This window comes from Nipponia nippon, unplaced genomic scaffold (genome assembly GCF_047370975.1).
Source record: "Nipponia nippon isolate SJK-2023a ecotype South Korea unplaced genomic scaffold, ASM4737097v1 scaffold_4, whole genome shotgun sequence".
In the NCBI taxonomy this organism is placed as follows: domain Eukaryota; kingdom Metazoa; phylum Chordata; class Aves; order Pelecaniformes; family Threskiornithidae; genus Nipponia; species Nipponia nippon.
In genome coordinates, this window is record NW_028262358.1 from 59,742,858 (window position 1) to 59,756,952 (window position 14,095).

At 40.1% G+C, this 14,095-nt stretch overlaps 1 protein-coding gene across 4 annotated transcripts in view; it reads right to left on the reverse strand.

The window, feature by feature from the left end:
• PHACTR2 (phosphatase and actin regulator 2) overlaps positions 1-14,095 on the reverse strand; it is a 145,002-nt gene that overhangs the window by 35,529 nt on the left and 95,378 nt on the right. For all 4 annotated transcript variants that reach the window (XM_087777387.1, XM_087777390.1, XM_087777389.1 and 1 more), the window contains exons 3-4: positions 8,588-8,668; positions 5,456-5,614 (exon numbers count right to left, since the gene is read on the reverse strand). In XM_087777387.1, the coding sequence (XP_087633513.1) occupies positions 5,456-5,614; positions 8,588-8,668 (240 nt within the window). The remainder of the gene's footprint in view (positions 1-5,455; positions 5,615-8,587; positions 8,669-14,095) is intronic.

A 14,095-nucleotide genomic window follows, 5' to 3' on the forward strand; every position in this document is an offset into this window, starting at 1 on the left:
ATTGTGTTCAAGAAAAGACCCATTCTAATTGTTAGAAAGCTTCCTTTAATTTCCAGTCTAAATGTATTTCAAGCCACTGTTTATTCCTTTCTACTTGTGCCAGCATTGTCCTTTAGCCATGCTCTCTCCTGGCTATATACCAACCTGTTACATTCATCAAATGCACTCAGGCTCTCTCAGGCTCCATTTTGCTAGGCTCAACAAGAACAGCTGTCTCATGATCCTTTTTGCCGCTCTCTCTGAAGTTTTTAATTCATCTTTCTTGAAGATGGATGAGCAGATCTGTACGTCTGCAGACTTCCAGATCTTACTTTATGATTTCAACAGCACCATGTGCAAGAGGTCTTGTAACAGAGACAGTGTAGAAAACAGGAGAGGGGAGAAAGGGACAGGTGTAACATCTGACCTAAAGCAACCATGTTCAGATATTTTGCATTGGTTCCAAGATAAAAAAAACACTGACTGTCTTTTTAAATTGCTAACTGTCCAACTTTTGCATAAAAAGTAAGCTGTTAAATCAAAAGGGAATACCTAAAACATCCTCACTGTCAGCTACATACTTTTACCATTTCTTGGTCTATGGGAGACTTGGAAAGTGAAAGGCATGTAGCCTTATACATTCCGTTATACTTTCTGTATAGATATGCTCAAGTAATTCAGTGGTTAGTTCATTAAAATCACCTCTACAATCTTACTTCTGGAGCCACATTAGGATACCTTTCCAATAAAAGAAAAAAAAATAACAGCTTTACAAATCAGGAGCTTTCCTCTGCTACTCAACTTTTGCGGGTGAAAGCCCGTGCCTCTCACGTCAGCCTACTGTCACGAGCCTGGCTGACTTAGTGGACAGTCTCTGCCAAAATACAGCTTTATCTAGAGTGGCTTTCCTTTTAAGAAGATTTGGATTCGGCCTCATTCACATAGTTCAGGTGATGAATTGAAGATATACTATTCTTAGAAGAACTGGTTTTAGCCAGCAAATAACTCAGGTGGAGTGAGAAATTCTTTGGGAGTCAGGCAAAAAAAACCCCCTTTTATATATGGCGCTCATGTCGATGACCTACAGAGCTCAGGAGTGTAGGAAGCCAGCTAGGCACACAAGAGAGAAGAAAGTCTGCCTTGTCTCTCACAGTGAGTGGTTTGCAGGATTAGTCTTCTGAGAGAAAGCAGGCTCCTGTCTGAGACCCTGGAAGATAAGGGTTACTACTTTAAATTCAACAGGTTTTGTTCCACTTTGGGGAAACAAAGCAAAGACCTCTGAGAAGAGGAATCTAGAAAATTTGACTTTCAAGAACATTCCTTGGCAGACAAACTAAAGCGTTGGTCAGCAATGATGCATGCTCATAAGACCAGAGCTTTTGTCTCCAACCTTTTTTATTGGTTTCCCATGAGGAAAATAGAAGATTAAATTTAATGGCAGATTTAAGGGAGAGCTGACAAAGCATAGAGGAAAGAACCTCTGAACCTAACATACTAAGATGTGGAACCTTTGCCAGCTCTCATATGAGAGTTATCCTGTGGGGAAAAAACATTTATGTGCATGTATCCCATGAATTCATTTGGAAACAAGACTACAAACTGTTTCCTTCACTGAAGGACATGAGAAAACCTGAGAGGATCAGTCTGCTATAAATGGCATAGGAACAGATCAGAAGCTTATGCTCCATGTCACCCACAACACCCACAGCATCTGCAACAGAGCTCTGGCTACCTGCAGTGCAATTATTTACCAAAGCAGTATCTAACACACCTGACTGACGATATGCAAAATGAAACTTCTTATTACTTTTTTCCAGGAGGTATCTGGCTAATGGTTACTGAGCCTTTCACTTCTTCAAGCCCAAGCTAACAATGAAATGTGGAAGTATCTACCAGAATCATGAGAATACTTAGCTTGCTATAATAAAAATGAGTAAGACCTAAGTTTACAAACTGAACTCGGATACAAACTCAGGGTTCTCTGGTACATCTGTGTGCCAGAGACATCCTGGGAAGGTGGAAAGGAGAAAAGCAGCTCTGACACAGTACCAGGAGGTTTTACAATGAGCAGCACGCATACTAGGTCAGCATGCTATGTCCCTACACCTCGGGAGGCAAACAGCGACAATTTTGACACCTATTCTACTGATGTGGCTTTTGGTCTTCTCCAACACTGCTGTAGGGGGCAGGAGGCAGAGAGACTCCCTGAATCCTCTTGCAATGCTCATACCCCACCTGGAACCTGGAGCGCTGGGGTCTGCAGGGGCTACTGCAGACAAGCACCACAGGTCAGGAGCCCTGGCACGACGGTACAGTCTGATCTGCTGCCCAGGCAGCCAGGGTGTACTCTGACATGCTGCCTGCCTACTCGCTGCTCTGTGTCCCTTCCAGGGTGCTCACAGAGAATGGCTACAGTTTAGCTCTTCATTTTCTGCGAAAGATGCTAGTGACTTTTCTTAGTCAAAACAAAACAAAAGAAAAGAATTCAGAACTCAACCCAGTACAAACATAATGTGAATAAATGATCTAAGAAAAAGATTTCTCTGATTTCTCATCTGCAAAGCTTTATCCGTCAATTACCTGTTTTACGTAAAACTGTCACCAGCTTATTATCCTGCCATAAAGGAGAAATTTCCTTTTAAACACCCCACTTGGATGACTGACATCTCATCATTACTATAAACAGTAGCAGTTACACTTTTAAATTGCCAAAGGGAATTTTTTCATCAAATACGAAAGGCACCTGTGAGCTGACAGGCAGCAGATGGGTACACAGTTTATGGAACTGCCTGGCAGCACAGGGAACAGCTTTCAGGGGTTGTCTTCTTCACTCGCTTCTGCTTATCTCATTTTTACATTGCATGGCTGAGCCTATTGTTTGCCCTGTTGATACTGTACTTCTGTGGCTCATGCTGAAACAACTTTTTTCCTTTAACTTCTTTTAATTCCCAACATATTCCACATTTTACCATGCATTGCTGCCAACTGTCACCATATTATCACAATGTGCCTGTATCACTTGTTCTTTTTAAACTTCCAGCTCCAGCAGTCATCATCGTATTTATATAAGAAAGGCATTTTCAAGACCCACTTGAACAAGAGAGCAAGTAAAGACCACCACCATTTCATAAAAACATTTCAAAATAATCTCCTAACTTTCAGGGGCTGAGATGTATTTTTTGGAACACTTTGATTCAGCCAGAGTTGCAACTGCAGCACACCGTGCTACTAAAGAGCAGGAACTAATCCTGTCTTCAGGTCTTATAAACGTGGGAAGTGTATATAACTTCCTTCAAGATTTACACATAAGAGTTCATGACTCTAAAAAGCCTAACATTAGCCTCACTAAAGATGAACTCCTTGCATCCATTCCTCCTTCAGCTCTTATTTTGATGCTCTGTAAGCAACAGCAAACCTTCACTCTGCAGCTGTTAATTCCTGACTCTGCAGTGGGTATGGGTGGAATGCATACCTACTGCATTGGCCATAAAAAATCACCAGGGATTAATCTGTCAGGTGAGATGCATCTGTGAGATGCAGTGGGCCTTACTCTTCCTCTGAGTTCAACAGACTGGCTCACCTTCTTGCTTAATGTGCTATAAAGTAAAGAATAACTGAAGTGTATTCACAATGACTATCCAGTGAGTTGTACTGGATTTGCACTGTGTAACACCGTTGCTGATGTGTGGAATTGACTCTTAACACCTTTTTTGGGCAGACTATTCCCCTGCAATAAATCTATTTTGTTCCTTTTCAGGAGACTCAAGATGTTTACACATAGAAAAACTTCACGTTTAGATGTAAGAGTAAAGCATGCTTGAAGTGTTTTGCATCTTCTATATGGTCATATAGACGTTCTATGAAGCCTAGAATACCAAGTTTGCTCATTTTTTGTTTTCCTTCTCCCTCCTCCATATATACTTCATTTTCTGAGAGGGACTGGAGTGATAGTTATATATTCTTCTGTACTGAGTCTACTCCTGTACAGCAATCATTTTTAATTTCTCCCTATAAGGCCAACAGAACATATAGGGAGTGCAGAGTGTAATAATGTGTTTGAAATAGATATTGAACCTTTCCTGCTTCATTGGAGTTCTACATTCTGCAAAGTCAGATAAAGGGGATTTCAACATAGTTAGAAATGCGTATTTCTAAAAAAAACCAGTACCTCAGGAAAAATTCCAAGACCTGACAGTTCCAAAGGGCTGTATTTAGGGATGCATAAAATAATATGTGGTCTGATCTAATCCCAAAGTTAACCTGAGCCATTTTAAAGGAGTTTTCCATGGCTTTTATAACTCTTTTCCCCTGACCCAATACACATCTGGTTCTAGTTGGCACCAAAAGATAGGCCTATTTAAATGTCATAAAAAAGGCTAATCTTGTATTTCTGCCTTGTTGGGAGACAGGAAGTACTAGAAATCTCATAAGAAAGGCAGTTCTCCTTGGACATCCAGCTACTTTTTACATAGTCAAGTGATTTACATAGCTCAGAGAAGAATTCAAATTTTTGTGTTAGCTGAACTGAGCCTCTCAACCTCCAGAGCCTCATTCATCACTAGGAAGAGGTTACTAGAAGACATTAGAAAGGCTGCTCAGTCTAACGGCCAGCCATGAAGTTCTTGATCTTTTGTATCCTTGCTCTTTCCTCGAGGAAAATCCAATAAATGGAATAGCATTATGAACACTTTTTGACAGGGAAAAGAAGTGGTGCATTATTCAAGAGGCTAGAGAAAAGAAATAAAACTGGTCCAATTCCTATAATTCCGCATTAATCTTTACTTTTTTCTTACTCAGTCAAACTCTTGTTACCAAAGTAGATCTGAGTAAAGGTAACAAAATTAATATGGAGTTTGGGACTGCTAAATATTTAGCAGTATTTACTGCAATTCATCCATGGAAAGCCCTATAGTCATAAAGTACATTTTCCATAAATGACCTAGGTTCAGTTTGTGGTAGTGATATAGCCCCTTGAATATTTCTGAAGAGTTGGACTGCAAGTGTTTAAGATTTAATGAAAACCAATAGGAATGAGTTGCTGAAGCTACTTTCAAAATGATACGTGTTTTTTAAGTGGCTTAAACAGTTTTGAACTTTCAACCCATGAGCCACTTCTACAATGATATTGCGAGGTGATGCATATGCACTTAGTGTCTTCTTTCACAAAAGGAAAACCTGAAACCAAAGCTTGCCCATGGCTACAAGGAAAGGCTCACACTGAATTTAGAAATCGAACATCCCTGCACACATTTTCATGCTCAGACCGTGCTTCTCTTTATGACCTTATTATATCCACAGTAAAATGCATGCCTACCAGTGATGAAACACTGATGTTTCACAAGTCTTATCTTCTCGGCAGGTTCTGCTGGCATCCTTGTGGCAGAACAGAACTCACAGCATGTATTGGTGCTAATGGAAGAACATGTTAATATTTTAAGTAGATGAAAAGCAATTTGTGAAGAATGTGTTCATTTACCTTTTTGATCTTCTTTTTTTCCTTCCAATGCTGATGCTTTCTCTGATGAAGTACCATTATCTCCACTGGCTTTTACCACATTTTCTTCCTGTATGGTTTCTTCACTAATGGCTATGGTGTGTCCATTTGAAGTTTCAAAATTTACTGTTACATCACCATCTGAAATTAAAATTAAAAAGCTATTGTCTAGTTTAACTACTTCCTTAGCATCTATTGACAACACACAGCATCCCTCTGCTTTCAAGTTTCCATGGAAGCAAAGCAGAAAAACTTACTGAAATGTGAAACATCAGGCTGCAGATCTGCTCTGAAAAGTTAATGCTGTAAAGGAACTCTATAGGCTTCCACATTCCTTGGGTGGACACCTCCGCAGCAGTGGGCCTGGACGTGCACGTGGGTTTTCAGGTCCAGCTTTGTGTCTGTACACATTAACATCCTGTTCTCTTCCTCCCTGCATCTTGGTTTACACGGCAAAGAAATGCGTGCATGGACCACAACGGAGCTGCAATGTGTTCCAACAGGCCCCACATCTGGACAATTAGGGAGCAGAGTTGCAGGACTACTGTGGTGCATCCCAGTAGGTAAATCAGCCAGGAATTGAGACAGAAGTTCTCAAAATATGTGTGCCCAGTTAATCAATAAAACAGGTCACAAAGTCATTATCCAGTCTTAAGAACCAAAGTGAGGTGTTCCTGTATCACGTATCATATCATTATTAAATTCTGCAAGTCAAATTCTTTCCCAGCTCTGATATTTTATTCACTTACCCAGACTACCTCAGCTATAAGGTTTTTTTTAATCCTGAAAAAAACTTCTTTCTCTTCCCTATTTGTCCCTCTGTTCCTGAAAAATGCTACATACTCTTGCTGGCTCACAGCTTTCTCTCTTCCCTTATTTCTGTTCTCTGTTCCATGCATTTTAAAATTGCTGCCGAGTTTCTTCTCTGGTCATTTCTAAGGCTTGTTATCCTCATGTTGCTTGCACCCTACCTGCAGTTCACATAGATGATTGCTTTCCTTCTGCAGGATTCTCTTGCTGTCCACACAAAAATTATGCAAATCTACCTGGCACCTCTTCCAGTTCCTCCCATTGTTTCTTCATTAATTGTGGCAATTCCACTCTTCTCCTCTTCCTTGCTGTGTGCTATCAGACCTGGATGTTTGGCAGCTCCCTGGTTTCAACACAATTATGCAGCCTCTCTCTTACCACCCTGGGCTGCTCCATGGATTAAGCTGATGGTTTCGTTCTCACCCACTCTCTAACTTCAACTTGATGTGTAAAAACTAAGGTCTGCCTTCTTAACCTTGTCTCACTCACTATAGCTGACAGCTGCACAAGGCTTTCTTCTTACCTTACTGCAACATTCAGGTTCTTCAGCTCCTTTCTTCCACGTGTTCATAAATCCATTCTTTCTTCTCTGCCTCCACATGGGGCATTCCCACCTCTTATCCATGTCATGGTTCTGTGAACACCTCCTGCCTCCAAGTGACACTTGCCACTTTCCACTTCTTTCTTCTTCATCCCATGTGAAACAGTCACTTCGTCACACTTCTTACCTCTCACATTTCAAGACTCCATGTAATTTCCCCATCTAGCTTTCATCTCCATAGTCATTCCTTCTAACTACCTTCACACTGCTCAACCACCATCTTTTCTGTATCTCTTCTTTTAGCACCTTCAAAGCAATCCTGTATTATTTCAAAGTGCTCCTTAAAACCTGTAATTTTCATCAGACAGGAAGCACAATGTAATGAAGGCAACACAGGCTGGATTGATGGCCTTCTTAAGACGGGAGGAAGGGAAGAAAATTGTTCATCTTTACATCCTTTTCTCACTTTGCTTAATCTCTGTAAGGGATTCAAAGTCCCACCCTTTTAAGAGTGGAATAGAGAGTTAAGGACACTGATGACCAAAGCATAACACACTTCTAGCACAAATAATAGTATTTATGTTCAGACTGTTTGCAACCAACCTGAAATGTTAACACATTTCATTAACTGTCCCAGCAGTCTAAATGCAATTTACAATCATCGATGGACAAAGTCACACAGCTCCCCAGTAAAGTAGGTAGCAAAAAAATGTAACAAATTCACAGAGGGACAAATTGAGGTACGGAGAGTTTGCATCTCTTGTTTTAAGTCAAAGACAGTGGCAGAGACAAGTTCAGAAGCCAGCTATGCTGAATGCCATAGCCTGGTAATTAGCAAAACACTGTAAAGACAAGTGATGTCATGTGCCAACAAACAAGCCCTTTACTTCTAAATATCAATGTGTACGATACTAGCCATACACATTGATACTTCCATGATTCTTCAGCTCAGGCAGAGTAACACAATTTCTAGGAAAAAAATATTTTTTGAAATCATGGAGTTCTTAGACTCCTTGATAAATGACAAATCGTTTGATTTTAAGCTACCGAAAATTATTTTACTCACTTAACTTTTATTTGATCTAGATTTATAAAGATCAATAATGCTAGAAAGAATACCATTAGAAACATAATCAGATGTAGCACAGAGGTATTAACCATGGCTTATTCAGGCTTTTTGAAACACAAATTCTGGTTAAAACCAGTTACTAACCCTTACTGCATTTTGAAACAAGTGGTGTCTTCCCCACAGTTTTATGTTTGTGTCATTTGTGAATGTGGTTGGTGTGATAGTGGTGGGATCTGTACAGTCCCAGCACTGGTACTTTTTGATACCTGAAATGGATGCTATTGATTTGCCTGGGGGTCCCAAAGCCTCCAAATTTTCTGTCAAAATTTCTCATATTATACTCCAGTTGCTTTAGACAGCAGACCTTGACTGAAAAAACAGATTAATCACTAACTTAAAAAAAATTCTGGCAAACAATAAGTAGGAACCACAGGAGTCACATTATTTACAGGGAGCATCAAAATACTTAAGGATATGACCAGAAGTCAGACGGCGTACCTATGGCAGGAGCAGTTACAGAACACAAATCTCCCAACTCCAACTTTAGGTTTTTGTCAACTGGCCCAAATTACCTCTCACACTCCTCAGCTCTGTCTCCTCACACCTATTTTATACTACATGGAAACAATGCAATAGTGGCTTTATCATCCATGTTTAGCACTTAGGAGCTAAATTCTAGGTAACGTGTTATCACCTTGCTCGGGCATTTCCTTCAGCACTCCCCTTCTTATCAGCTCCTCTCTGCTTTGTCTTGTCGAAATCTTCCTTTCCAACACTAAAGAAAAAGCACAGTTAAGAATAGATTTATTCTCATACTGCTGATGCTTGCAAAAAATGTAGAAAAAGATTTTTATTTTAAAGAAACCCTGAGAAATCTTGTTTCCTCTGATTTTGCAGGAGAAGTGGTCTGGGTTTTCATGGACGCTCTCTAAAAACATTCTCCCACAATTTCAGGCACAGAAGGAGGGATTCATCTGACGCAATGCCTTCAGCTGAGCGAGGCTCCATGAGGCTTCCTTTACAGTCAATGGAAAAAGGTACTTCCAGAGTGAAATTGAACTCATCCTAGCACAGGCATTTAATACATAAAGGCACCTCTTTACCACTGATTGGGGTGACTAGCTCAGCTGGAGATACCTCCTGCTTTGTAGATGTTTTGAGTTGGGAGAGACCAGTCCTGCTGAGAGCAAGCAACTCACAGGGTAGCCTTTACAACACGCAAACTGTTTTAAAGGAAAAAAAAATAACCTTAAGCAGAAGCTAGAAAGTTCTGTTCTAAAAGGGAACAACATCCTCATCCAGGCTGGTTGGCTTTCATGGAAAAAAATGCAGCATCCTGTTTTTTAGGTTAAAAAAAAAACCAGCATACAATACACAAAAAAAGACTGTGACATGAAGCATTTTAATTATTATGTTTATTTCCCATGGGAAAAATGCTGAATAGTTTTATAGGGAAAAGCATTTACAGATGGCAAAATAGAATAACTCCCCACTGTAGCCCACTGCCAAACCAATACAGTTTTGGTCAGTGATCTGGGAGGCCACTGTAATGACCCATGGAACCATAGTGCACGGTCCATAAAATGTGAGCATCACTTGTAAAATCCTGCCTTCACTGTTAGGAAAAGTTAATTTCCCATCCTGATTGTTTACATATGGACAACAAAACCCAAGTGACGTTTGGAGCTCAAGCTGAGGGCATGTGGCAAAGCTTCAGCCGTGCTGGACTTCATCCTATTAATGCTATGGGATACGGTTATTTATCTCATCAACTAATTCAAACACCCTGATAATCCAATTACTCTCTAGGGCCAGTCTAATTGTTGTATGCAGATTAAACACTGCAAGAAGTATTGTCAATCTCGATTGCGCCAGCTCAGTTGGAGTGAACAGCCATACAGTGAAGAGATGGCTCCTGTGAAGGCACGGAGAGAGGCGGTTTAGCACTTCTGAGAAATTTACCCTCTACACGTAGCAGCTGATAAACGTCTCTCCCTGCAGCAGCTAACCCCAGCTGCTGACTTGCAACCAGGCTGGCTGAACTCAGACGCCTCAAGGCATCACTGCTCACAGCTTCCCACTCCCCGTCTCCGACAGGGAAGGGGATGGTTGAACAGAAGATGAAGCAGATTCTGCATTTCTTGAATTTACAGCATTGGGTTTACTTCTCACACTGTAAAGTGCGGGGATTCAGCAAATGCTCCACACATGAGATGCATTTTCCTGCCAAAAAAGCACTGACTCCTGACAGAAGAACTGGGGGCAGTAACCATTTTGACCGGCCCAGCTCAAGCTACCCATGCCTGTGAGATCAACAGCTTGTGAATGCAAATAGTACTGGCACAAGAACATATAAGTTGGCATTAGGTCTGTGTTTATATACTCAGGTACTTTGTGGGATCTGTCCATTAAAGGTCAAACCTTCACGGCATTTAAATCACATTTGACAATATGAAGGAGCCTGTGAGTGTGGCTGCAGACTCTCTGTGTAAGCCAGCCTCCTTGGGGAGAGTGTGGTAGCCTGAACGCAGATCAGGTTAGACTGCCTTGGGTCCTGATCCTAAATTATGCAGGAGCTCTTCCAATTTTTCCCCATTACCTTTTAAGGTATACGCATTGCAACTGTGTGTCACACAGGTTATTGGCATAGCAAACAAAGCACAGGAGCGTGCCCTATTCTTGCAAACAGTTTTCATGTAGGTGAACATATATATTCTCCGCTTATTATTATTTATTTCAGCTTTACACGTATAATTTACTTCCTACTGTTTTTCCTCTCTGCTTCCTTTTTACGTCTGTTTTCTTGGGGACAGTGAGACGAGATGATCGCTCATATATTTATTTGTGGGACTTAATCCAATACCACCTGAAAACAATGATGCTCTGTCTATCAAGTTCAAGAACATTGAATCAGGCCCCCCCATCAATGTCTCTCTCCAGTTTTCAGGATGATACATTTCTTCAGTTCTACAACACTGAGTTAACAACTATATCAAATTAATTATCATGGAAAATGTCAATTGGCATTAAAAGACATTAACTCCTTATACTTTTACTGGAAGACCTCAAAGCAGTTTAACATTACATAGGTTTTATAACATCCCTTAGACATAACTATCTCCATTTCACAGATTAGAAAATTTTTGAACAGATAAGAAGCTTAAGCCCTAATCCTTCATCATCTAAATTGCTAGCCATGAGTGGTGTTTTTATTTAAACTGATTAAGCTCAGTTAATTCAGCTTGAAAAGATAAATTTAAAATATTATTTGGCCCATGGAAAGAACATTAGAAATAATGTTAGTATTCACTATGAGTATCATAATTTTAATTCCTACAAAGAAAAAGGCAGAATTTTAATTTAAATCAAAGTGACCAAAAATATGTCCCCTTGTATAAGAGGAATGAGTAGCCTGTCTACTTAAGAACCTATAGTGGGTGTAGTTTGGCCAGGGTGGACTCATCATTATAATTTATTGCTTATTACAGACTTTGGACTATACAATACATTTCACATTTACACAGTCAAGTATTTTGATTATCACAGCCCAATTGCACTGAGCTTTAAGAGTCTCAAACTACCCAGCTGAGCTAATCACATTTGCCTACTGTTATGTTTCATTAAACTCTCTTATTTTAAGAGAGTTACAAAGTCAAGCATTCAGAAGTCAGGAAATGTTTGAATGAAGGTTGATGGGTGTGCAGATGGTACAACTTTTATCTGCTTGTTATATTTTTTACCTTTGCCATCCCTGCCTCATTTAGGACACAGACTGCACTGCGTTCAATGAATGGTTTTGTTGCCTAAATTTTTAACCTTACCTTTCAACCCGCGGCCCAGACTTCATTTGACGAACAACCTAAACCTTCATTTGAACTGAAAACTCTTAGTTTTCCCAAGCGTCACCCCAGCAACTAAGTGAACCAAAGACAACATGTTTTTCTCCTTGACGCCCATGTGAGATACACAAAGGTGTTATCATGACTTATGGCACAGAAAGATTAGGTCATATTATCAAACATGCTGACATTTGTTAAGCGTTTAATTTGAGGTACCTTTTCAGGTGTAATTTCCCACATCAAAACTGTGATAAATAAATAAACAAATTAAAAAACAACCCAAAGCACAGGAATTCTAGTTGAATTGCCTACTTATGGTTCAAAATATTTGATCAACAGAAGTGAAGCTATGAACATTGGCCATCTGTTGCTGAGCTAATGGCATAGACAACTGTAGAAACAGCTATCATCTACCTGAACCACCCGGGATGGGTATCACTTTGTCACCTTAGAAATAGTTCAGTCTCCTGAGTTCAGTACAGGGAGAGGACTGTAGTTTGGTGCTTCCACCACTGTCCCACTTGGCATGCTCCCTCCTCTCACCATCTCTGTCATGACTTCATCATTTGGGTCTTCCTCCTTTACTTGAAGAAATTTAAACTTATCATCTTTGGTTTCCAGACCTACCTCTCTTCTTTTCCTTCTTCTTCTAGAACTTGCCACAATATGCTACCCATTTGCTTCTCCCATAACCACACCTTTGCCTCTCTATTCCTGCTGATCATTGTTTTAGCAGTCTCTGATCTTACAAGTTATTACCTGTTCCTCACTCAGGAGCAGATGACTAGTACTAGCCTGGAAAAAATATATGATAAATACTGTTAGCTGTACCACCATCATGTGGACATCCTTAAGCTGAATGACCAGCTGATCTTATTACTACAAATCTTTTCTGTCATATGTGTATATAATAGTGTGTGTGTGTGTATATATATCTGTGAATATATACATCTTAACATATGTCTGTGATATATATGCTATATATATGTGTATATACAAAAGTGTGAATGTATATAACATTTCAACATTAACATCAACGCATTGTTTATAACATTAAGCAATAATAAAATGGAAATAACAATTTCTCCATCTGTATACATGCACGTATTGAGATCGATTATGCAAACACGTCAGTCCTGACTGTGAGTGTAATTGGTTATCAGTCCTTGGCTGCTGAGAAAGGCTGAGGTGAGGTGGGCTCCACTCTCGGACATCATGCTCCAGCAGACTCAAAAAATCCCATGTGAAAATCCTTCCCCTACTGCAGTGAAAAGCAAAGCTTGTCCTGACTTCAGGTGTAACTGTCAGCAAGCGTGTGAATCTATCACACTGTACGCAGTCCTCATTTACTCGAGTAAATCTTACTTGTCCAATTATTTTTAGCCCCATACAAATAATAGCAACACTAATCATAAGAACAGTTTACCTCAAAAAGCAGTTTCCATCCCTCCCTCCTTCTCCCTCAAAAGACACTGCTTAGTGATATTCAGCAGCTACAAACCTCAGGCAGTCTTAAAATCTATTCTCTGACTCAGAGAGTGCTGTGAGATTCTGGATATTCTCCAGTCTTTAGTTTTGCTCTTCTAAGAGAAGCTCGAGAGAATTCAGATTTTTAATTTTTCTCTGACCTAATAAGAGCTAAAATCGCCTTCTGCTCCCTGTCTGCATATACTCTTGCAGCGGAGCTTTGAAGTGGCATCTACTTCGTGCCAAGAACCCCTTGAGATGATGCCGTTTTCTGTTTGTTTTTACTTAATTTTGAAAGCCCTCTAGGCAGAAAGTAGACAACCAGTGCCCAGAGAACAGATTTTCTGAGATACAGCATGGAAAACATGTTGCTAAAGGAAAAAATTCCAACGATCATTCCCACATCGGCACAAATACTTCCACATCTAGTCCTCCATCTTTTTTTTATGTTTGTGGTATTTGCTGTTTATGACCATTTTTCAGTTGCTAGCATAAGAGACTCACGTGAGATTTTGTCAAAGCACTGCATGGTACATGCCCTGGCAAGGCTGTAGCAAGAACCTATTTCAAAAAGCCTATTGAAAACCCAGATAAAGCAATAAAAGCTCGTTCCAATAGCCCCCATTCTGTCTTAGAAGAGACTCCTTCTTCAGCTGCATAGAGATTTAGCAAGTTGTAGCCCTGTTAAGAGAACAGGCAATAAATGTGATGATCATCGTACTGTCCCATGGCCTCAGGCCAGGAAATGGGCTTCCTGCGTGCAAGATGCGCGCACACACACGTACATACACATACCCTGTTCTGTAATGTAAATACATCTCTGATCAAGCAGTCTGAGGAAGAGGATTTCCTGTAGGATTTTTATTTTGTATGGATGTTTTCCCGTTTCTTTCTCT